General features: G+C 59.9%; 1 protein-coding gene across 1 annotated transcript; it reads right to left on the reverse strand.

Moving 5' to 3' along the window:
• Nucleotides 1-501: 501 nt before the first annotated feature.
• Nucleotides 502-5879, reverse strand: LOC138930773 (extracellular matrix protein 2-like). Its single transcript, XM_070291200.1, has 7 exons — nt 5762-5879; nt 5360-5475; nt 4905-5037; nt 4530-4687; nt 3530-3669; nt 1350-1676; nt 502-912 (listed from the first exon to the last, which is right to left on the reverse strand). The coding sequence occupies exons 1-7, from the start codon at nt 5877-5879 to the stop codon at nt 732-734; spliced, it is 1173 nt and encodes a 390-aa protein (XP_070147301.1). The 3' UTR covers nt 502-731.
• Nucleotides 5880-8187: the final 2308 nt, after the last annotated feature.

The raw sequence follows: 8187 nt of genomic DNA on the forward strand, positions 1-8187 counted from the left end.
CAGCTGCGCTGCATCCTCAGTGCCTGTCATATGCTCTCTCTCTGGCCGCCATATTGCCATGAGCTCCCCATGCCCCAGGGCAGGGGCTGTGAACCGTTCCAATGACCTCCAACGGGCTCAGTTGGAGGGCCCGGCGGGGCTGAGCACTCATAGCTAGCTGCTGTCTCCCCTACCAGGCGGACAGTCAGCACCTCTTTTGTGTGTCCACTTCTGGGACAGAGACGCTTCCTGGACAAGAGGGTAGTGATGCTTCCCTGAACAGTGGAGGTGAGCCGGGCCTCTAGGGCCAAGCTGCAAGGGGACTTCAGGACCCTGGCCAGGGAGGGTGGGGGTGGGGAGGCTCTTGGAGAAGATTCTAGAATCAGGCCCTCTTAACCTCCTGCTGGTGAAGCCATGTCCAGGATGTGGGCTCTGAGGGCTCCATGCACCCTGGAGTGCCAGCGTGTACAGGCAGCTGAGATCCAGGAGAGAGGGAAGGAGGGAGGGCGGTGGAGGCAAGTGGGCTTGAATGAGATTCATTTATTATGTTCAGGTCCAAACCAGCACCGTACCAGGCTGGGCCATCTACTGAGTGAAGGGGCCTCGGCAGTCAATGGGATGTGGGCACATCTGAAGCAGCAGGGTCTTCTAGAACTTTCTTTCAGTGGTGCATCAATCCATCAGAGCTGGGCCTAGGCTCCTGCCACCTCCAGTCCCCCAAGAGAAGGGGGCGGGGAAGGCTGTCAGTGGGGCTAGGCAGACTCCCCCTCCCCCTGCTGGGGCTCGAGGACCACGCTATGGTAGGCCCGGATGCAGGAGAAGGCAGTGGGTGGGATGCGGCGCCGGTCAATAAGGTTGTTCTCCAGGTGCGTGGAGATGAGGTTGGAGTCCTGGGCCACACGTGTGTCACAGATGGAATTCAGGGGCACGTGTCTGTGGAGGAGGGGTTGCAGGAGGAGCCGAGACCCAAGAAAGGAGAGTCAGGCATCAGGTAGAGGAAAGAAAGCATGGCCCCACAGTGGATGGTGGGGACACCAAGGCACAGACACCAGGCCCAGGGTGAAGGGTCACCTGGCTACTTGGGGCTCCGAACTTCTCCTGCCCTCCCCTGGCCCAGATTCTTCTACCAGCCTCTGGGCATGGCCTCCAATCACAGCAATCAAGATGGGCCCATGGAAGCAGGGAAGGATGACCCCACAGTCCTGCCGCCGGCCTCTGGGGCCCCTGGGTGATGAGTCCACAGGCCAGAACATCTGGCCAGCCTGCCAGGCGGGGTCTCTGGGTCTCAGTGGAGCTGCCTCCCTCCCGGACTGGAGGTGGGGACAGGCCAGGGCGGGGTGGGGTGAGGGAACAGCGGGATGCAGCCCTACCTGATCTTGTTGTGGCTCAGACGCAGCACCTGCAGCGCCCGGAGGCCCAGGAGACCTCTTGGGACGGCCTGCAGCTGGTTGTGGTCTAGGATCAGCTCAGCCAGGGAGGCCTGCAGGCCCAGGAAGGACACGCTGTCGATGCCGTCCTCGCGCAGGCTGTTATGGGCCAGGTGCAGGGTCTCCAGGCCGGGCTTCATGTGCGCGAACACGTAGCCGGGGATGCGCTCAATGCGGTTGTGGTGCAGTGTCAGGTGGCGAAGGCCCCGGGGCAGGAAGGAGGGCACGTGCACCAGCTGGTTGTAGGACAGGTCGAGGGCCTCCAGCTTCCTGGGGTGCAGTAGGGGAGCTATAGTCGGTGGCCCCTGGTCCAAGCCCCAGAGGAGGGTGGGGACTTGCTTCAAGATGGCAGCTGCCACCAAGTCTCCCAACAGCTGGGGAGGGCCAGGCCCTGTCTGGCTTGTGTGCCCTCTGTCCACGAAGGCTGGGAAAAGGTCTACGGGGTCCTCCCTTGCTCACTGCAGAGCTAGTGAGGCTGGCCCTTGGGGCAGAGATGGAAGACCCTTTCCTTTCCCTTTCCTTTCCCTCCCTCCTAAGCCCGAGCGGAGGGGCCAGTGGTCTGGGCCAAGAGCTATCTCCCTGGTAGTCCCCACGCTGCACTTTCTCGACCTCTTGGCCCTACCCAGGCTGAAGGCAAGCTGAAGACTGATGGGGAGGGAAAATAGGAGCACAGGGTGGTGATGCTTCTGGAACAGATTGGGGCAAGGCAAATGGCTTCTCTCACTGATATCCCCCCTCACCCAGCCCCTGTGGGTGGGGTCAGCTCTTTGGCCTTGGGGTGGATGCCATCCTCCATCCAAAGCAGGTGGGTCACTGGTGCCTCCTAAGCCTGCCGAGCCAGCAGCCCCCTCTCTGTCTACCAGCCGGAGAAAAACTGGCCAGCGCCAGCCTAGGCTTGACTGGCCGCCAGCCCCCTGCCCAGGCCCCGTGGCAGGAGTAGAACACGGCTGGGCGGCCCCTCCCTAGGCTGCTGTCTGCTTTCCTTTGCCCCCTTGGCAAGAGGGGGAGAGGAAAAAGGAATAATTAAACCCAAACGTCCTAGTAACTTTTTCCTGGAACACGAGGGTGCAGGGCGGGAGGCTCTGGTCCCTGAAATGGCGGTCCGGACTCTCAACCCCTCCCTCACCCCACCCCTGCCCTGCCTCTGTTGTCTTCAGACCCCAAGGATTGTCCCTCCCCAGCCCTTTGGCCAGTCCTGGGGTCACATCCTGACTCTTTAGGCAGTGCCTGTAAAGGCCCTGTCTGTTCCCCAGCCCCTCCTGCTGGTGACCTGACTCAGCCATCCAAATGAGATCATAGGGACTCATCCTGGACCCTTCTTCCTATAGTGGGGTGACTAGTGTCCTCCAAAGATATGGCTTCCCAGAACCCGTGTATGTGACCTGATTTGGCTAAAAGGTCTTTGTAGATGTGAGTGAGTGAAGGATCTTGGGATGATATTATCCTGCTTTACGATGGGCAGGAAATACAATGGGAGGTGGTCTTATAAGACAGAAGAGGAGAGACAGACACAGAGGGGAAGCCAGGTGAAAAATGCAGAGACTGCAGTGATGCGGCCACAAGCCAAGTGGCACCTGGAGCCCCCTGAAACTGGAAGAGGCAGAAGAGATCCTACCCTGGAGGGAACACGGCCCTGCCACACCTTGATTTTGGATCTCTGACCTCCAGAACTACAAGAACAGAGCTCTTTGTTGTTTTAAGCTACCCTCCTTGTGGTACTTACTTATGGCTGCCCCAGGAAGGTCACAGGCCTTTTTCCTGTGGCTGCCATCTCTTCCATGCCCCTTCCTGCCCCCATTGCTTCCTAGCTAAACCCAGCATGGGGACAGCTTGCAGCACCTAGACTGCCCTCCCTCTGGGCACGGGCAGAGGAGGGATTTTGTGGCCTTGGGAGTTCTGTCAGGTGGGAAGGCCAGACGGAAATCTTGGAGGAGCAGGTGGTGACTGAGGGCCCAGGCCACCCTGAACCCTGGGCAAGGACCCAGGTGACCCAGGTGACCCACCAGGCCCCGTGAAGTCTCTCTGCCTTCCCTCATAACTCTCTGCTTCCTTTGTGAGCATCCTCTATCTCTGTGCTCATGGGGGCAGAACTTGGCCAGTGCCAGGGCTACCACAGTACTCACGGAAGATTGATCCAAGCACGGGGTGCCAGTCGGTCCTCCTGGAGCCGGTTGTTGCTGAGAACCAGCACGCTGAGGCTGTGGCTGTGGTTCAGTGTGCCCTCTCTAACCTCCTCGATGACATTTGTGCCCAAGTGCAGCTCCTAGGGCCAGGGTTCAGGGTAAGCAGTCCACCCACCACTCAGTGGTGGCCTAGCCCAGCTCCTTGCCCCCTTCCACTAGATCCCACTGTCTCTGCCCCTCTCAGGGATGTGGCCAGCTGTACAAAAGATCCCAGTTGACACCTGCAAGCTGTACCATGACTCTTCAGAGTCCCGCAAGACACAGGCTCAGAGGGCATTCCAAGCACCAGGGATCATGAGGCCCAGAGAGGGCATGAGCCTTGTTCAGGGACACCTGGCAGGTCCACAATGGTCCTCAAGGCTCAATTTTGGACTCCAGGAAGGTTTCATCAGGCGGAGGAAAGGCCCTTTGGTGCTGAGGCCTTGTGGGTTTAGCATCAAAATTGCCCCCACAGGCAGCTGGCTCAGCTGTTGTGGGCAGACACTCCAGTCTTTTGGCCACAGCTTTACCCTTGTGGCTCAGTTGGTAAAGAATCAACTTGCAATGTGGGAGACCTGGGTTCGATCCCTGGGTTGGGAAGATCCCCTGGAGAAGAAAAAGGCTACCCAGTCCAGTATTCTTGCCTGGAGAAGTCCATGGAGTCTATAATCCATGGGGTCGCAAAGATTTGGACACGACTGAGTGACTCTCACTTCCAGGGATTCTCTGGTGGCTCAGACAGTAAAGCATCTTCCTATAATGCAGGAGACCCAGGTTCGATCCCTGGGTTGGGAAGATTCCCTGGAGAAGGAAATGGCAACCCACTCCAGTACTCTTTGCCTAGAAAATTCCATGGATGGAGAAGCCTGGTGGGCCACAGTCTCTGGGGTTGCAAAGAGTCAGACTCAACTGAGTGACTTCACTTCCCTTTGCCTCTCGTGGCCTCAGGGCTCGTAGTTACCTGCAGGGAGGCTGGCAGGCCGGGCGGGATGGTCCGAAGCTGGTTCCGGTCCAGCCTCAGGTACAGCAGGCTGCGCAGGGGCTGGAAGGCTAGGGGGGAGATGTTTCCGTCATGTAGCCGGTTCCCTTCTACCTCCAGTGTCAGCAGCTGGCTGAGACCTGTGGCAGCAGGCCGAGGGGACAGGTGAACTGACTGCCGAGCTCAGAAGGCTGGCTGGGAGCTGCCCACCTTAGCTCCAGAGACACCCCCCTGGCCCTGGAGGCCAGGGCCACCTTTCTGGGTTGGTGCTCCCCATCCGTCCCCCGGGAGGCTGCCTTGGGTGGAGCCTCTGCTTGGCCCCTCCCCCTGGCCCCTCCCCCTGGGGCCTGTTCACACCCCGGAAGCTGCTGTACTCCAGGCCCTGAAGAAGGTTGTCATTGAGTTTGAGCTCCTGCAGGGAGGTGGGCAAGGCTGGCACCGTGGACAGCAAGTTCCCATCCAAGTTCAGCCGCTTCAGCCGCGTCAGATTCTAGGAGGTTAGAGGAGAAGACCAAGCTAAAAGACTGGGGTGCCACTGGCTGGGGCTGGGCCTTCCAGGTGTGGCCTTAGGCTCGTCCTTCCCACAGACACCCTGGTTGGGTTGCATCATGGCTTCCTGGTTCCCTCTTGGACCAGGCTTGTCTGGAGATTTCTAGAACTCTACTCAGGTTCTCCCAAGAGTGCTGGTCCCTTGGGGACCTCAGGATCTGTGTTGGCCTCCATGCTCCCGGCTATGGACCATGTCACCCTAAATCACTGATGCCCCTGGCACTGGCCCCCCTAGGAGACCAAGATGAGGGGCTGCTGTGTACCTTGAAGGCGTGGGGGTGCAGGCCAAGGGCATCCAGCTTATTCTTGCTCAAGTCGAGCCACTCCAGGTTGGGTAGTCCCAGGAACGTGTGGGCTGGGATCTTGGCAATTTCGTTCTCTGCACACACACAAGGCAGCCATTTTCCCGGCTCCTCCATCCCCCGCCACTCTGCCACTCCGTACCTCCTCCACACAGGCCAGAGGCCGCAGTTACAGACTCCTTGAAGGAGCTGGCTCTTCTGATTGACACAGTCAGAGCCTCTCAGGTCAGAGGGGTGGTGAGTCGTCCCCAGGCGTGGCGGGGTGGCAGCCATGGGGACCAAAGACCAACTGCGGTGGACACCTAGGTGTATGTCCTTCTATCCCTGCCATGGGAGTAGGTGTGGGAAAGCGGGCCCACCCACCTGCCAAGTAAAGCGTGGTCAGGGCAGGGTCGGACAGGGCAGGGACACGTTTCATCTTGACATTGCTGCAGGCAATGGCCGCCTGGGCCAGGAGGCAGGAAGCTGGCAGGGAGGGCATGATCCACTTCACAGTGCCTGGGCCTATAGGCCCAGGGCTCTGCCCTCGCCTGCTTCCAGCTCTTTTCCACCCATGACCTGTGGTCTCCGAGGTGTTGCTGCCCCCTTCGCCTCGGCTATGATCCTTCTTACACCAGCCTGCTGGCCTGGGTTGCTGGGGGGCCCCTGGAGGATAAGAGAAGAGGCCTCAGCCTGCTCACATGGCAACAAGGCCCCACTGAGGAGCAAGGTCTTTCCCGGGGCTCCCCAGACCTGCTAGTGACTCAGCCAGCTGTACCAGAAAAACAGGCCATTGGGCCTCCTGCCCTCAGCACCAAGGGCAAAGGCCCAAATTGGGGCCCTAAGGCTGGGGTAGAAGATCTGCCTGGAGAGGGTTACCCTCTTGCCTTGCAGATGGGGGCACTCAGCTTGGGCACTCTGAGAGCAGGTGGGGGGTCTCAGTGGGTGGGGGTGTCAGTGTGATTGGGCTATGTGTCTGAAGCCAGTCCTCACCTTTGGGGGACCTCTGGGGTTTTGGGCTCCTTTTCTTGGTTTCCCGGCCTCCGACCTGCCTACCCTGGCCCTTCTTGGCAACCATGGCACCCTCTTGGGCTTGGGGGGTTCTTGCCACCCCAGGCCTGGCTATATCTGTGGCCTGGGGGTGGACCTGCATGGTGCTGGCCCCATGGTTGTGGCTCTGTTTGTTCTCCCAGGTTGCTTGCTGTGTCAACCTCCTCTGGGTCAGCCTGGGTCTGGCGAGGACCTTCCAGCGAGGGACTGTGGGCTGGGTGGAGGCTCTGGGGGCTCTCTCCTTGGAGGTGGGCCGCAGCGGTGGCCTGTCCAGCTGCCCGTGGTCAGGCCTGTCCAGGCTCCCGTTCGTGAGCATGGGTCGCACTTGACCTGCAGAAGGAGCCAGTTTGGGGTGGGGTGGCTGGGACCCCTGTGTGCCTGGGAGGCAGCACCTCCTTCCCGAGGAGGGAGATAAGCCGTTGGCCTGCCTGTCTCTCTCCTGTATTTCCCCAGGCCTCACTTCTGCCTTTTTTTCCTCTCCTCAGGAGCTCTTGGCCTTCTGTCACCAACCCAAAGCCACCAAGTGTCAGAGATTCCCTGATCTCCAACCTGCATTTTCACGGTGCCAGAGTGGGGGACTCCGATTAGGAGAGAGGTTCTCAATGTGATAAGCAGGCTGTGTCACCCTGCCTGCTTCTCAGAACTCCCAGGGATCCTTCAGGGACAAGGCACCAGCAGGTCCTTGGCTTATGACTGTGGGCCCAGGAGACCTTCAGTTGCCCTATGCAGAGAGGTGGGGCCTGCTCCTGTGTCTCCAGTTCCCTGTGGCTTCTTCCTGGGCAGGGAAGGGTAGGGATCCCGTCTGGGAAGATGAAGGGTCGCTGCCACATGGCACAGTTTGCTCCTGGAGGTGGAGGCCCCAGTGCCTACTGGGAGAGGAGGTGTTGAGGGTGAGGAGAGCCTACAGGCCACTCTGAGGGGCTGTCAGCCATTGCAAAATAGGGATAATAGTCTCCCAACCCAGGCCTCCCCTCCACTGCATGGTGCATGCTTAGTCCCTCAGTCGTGTCCAACTCTGTGTGACCCCATGCACTCTAGCCCGCCAGGCTCCTCTGTCCATAGAATTCTCCAGGCCAGAATACTGGTGTTGGTTGCCATGCCCTTCTCCAGGGGGATCTTCCCCACCCAGGGATCGAACCCAGGTCTCCTGCATTACAGGTGAATTCTTTACTGCTGAGCAACCCGGGGAAGCCCCTCACGGCATGGTAGCCCCTCCTCAACCAGCACTGACCATGGGCCTGTCCTGCAAGTCCTGCTGTCTGCAGTGGGTAGGGGACTGGGTCCCCTCACGGGCCCCTCCCATCCCACCCTTGGGCCTGGGCGGGGCCTCCGCTTCTGGCCTCCCACACTTCTCCTGGTCCCCTTGGTAGGCATTAGGGCAGCCAACTGTACTCTCCAACCAGCAAACCTGGGTCCATTCTTCCAGATCCAGCTGCAGCAGCCTCTCTTGGCAAGGGGGTGTCTTCTCTCCCTTGTCCCCACCATGGGCAATCAGCACAAGGGCCTCTCAGAGTCCACCATGCCCCCTTGCCCTCCAGGAATGGATTCCCTGAGGCTCATGGGTCCCTTGTGGCCCTGCATGGAACACTCATGGGGGGTCATGAGGTGGGCAGCCTCAGGGTGAATCTGCTTGCTCTCCCTCTGCACCAGCCCTGGAGGTGGGGGTCCCGGTAGTTGGGGAGAGTGCCATCACGCCAGCCTCCCTGCTAGTGCCACTTACTCACCGTCTGGGGGCTCAGATGCGCTGGGTGGCGGCGGCT

The sequence above is a fragment of the Ovis canadensis genome, chromosome X (assembly GCF_042477335.2).
Source record: "Ovis canadensis isolate MfBH-ARS-UI-01 breed Bighorn chromosome X, ARS-UI_OviCan_v2, whole genome shotgun sequence".
NCBI lineage: Eukaryota > Metazoa > Chordata > Mammalia > Artiodactyla > Bovidae > Ovis > Ovis canadensis.

Excerpts from the sequence above, each read along its gene's own strand:
- LOC138930773 (XM_070291200.1), bottom strand. The coding sequence starts at position 5,879 with ATGCCCTCCCTGCCAGCTTCCTGCCTCCTGGCCCAGGCGGCCATTGCC. Across the intron at positions 5,476-5,761 it reads GACCACGCTTTACTTGGCAG|AGAACGAAATTGCCAAGATC; the intron begins GTGGGTGGGCCC and ends GTGTGTGTGCAG. Across the intron at positions 913-1,349 it reads CTGAGCCACAACAAGATCAG|ACACGTGCCCCTGAATTCCA; the intron begins GTAGGGCTGCAT and ends CCTCCTCCACAG.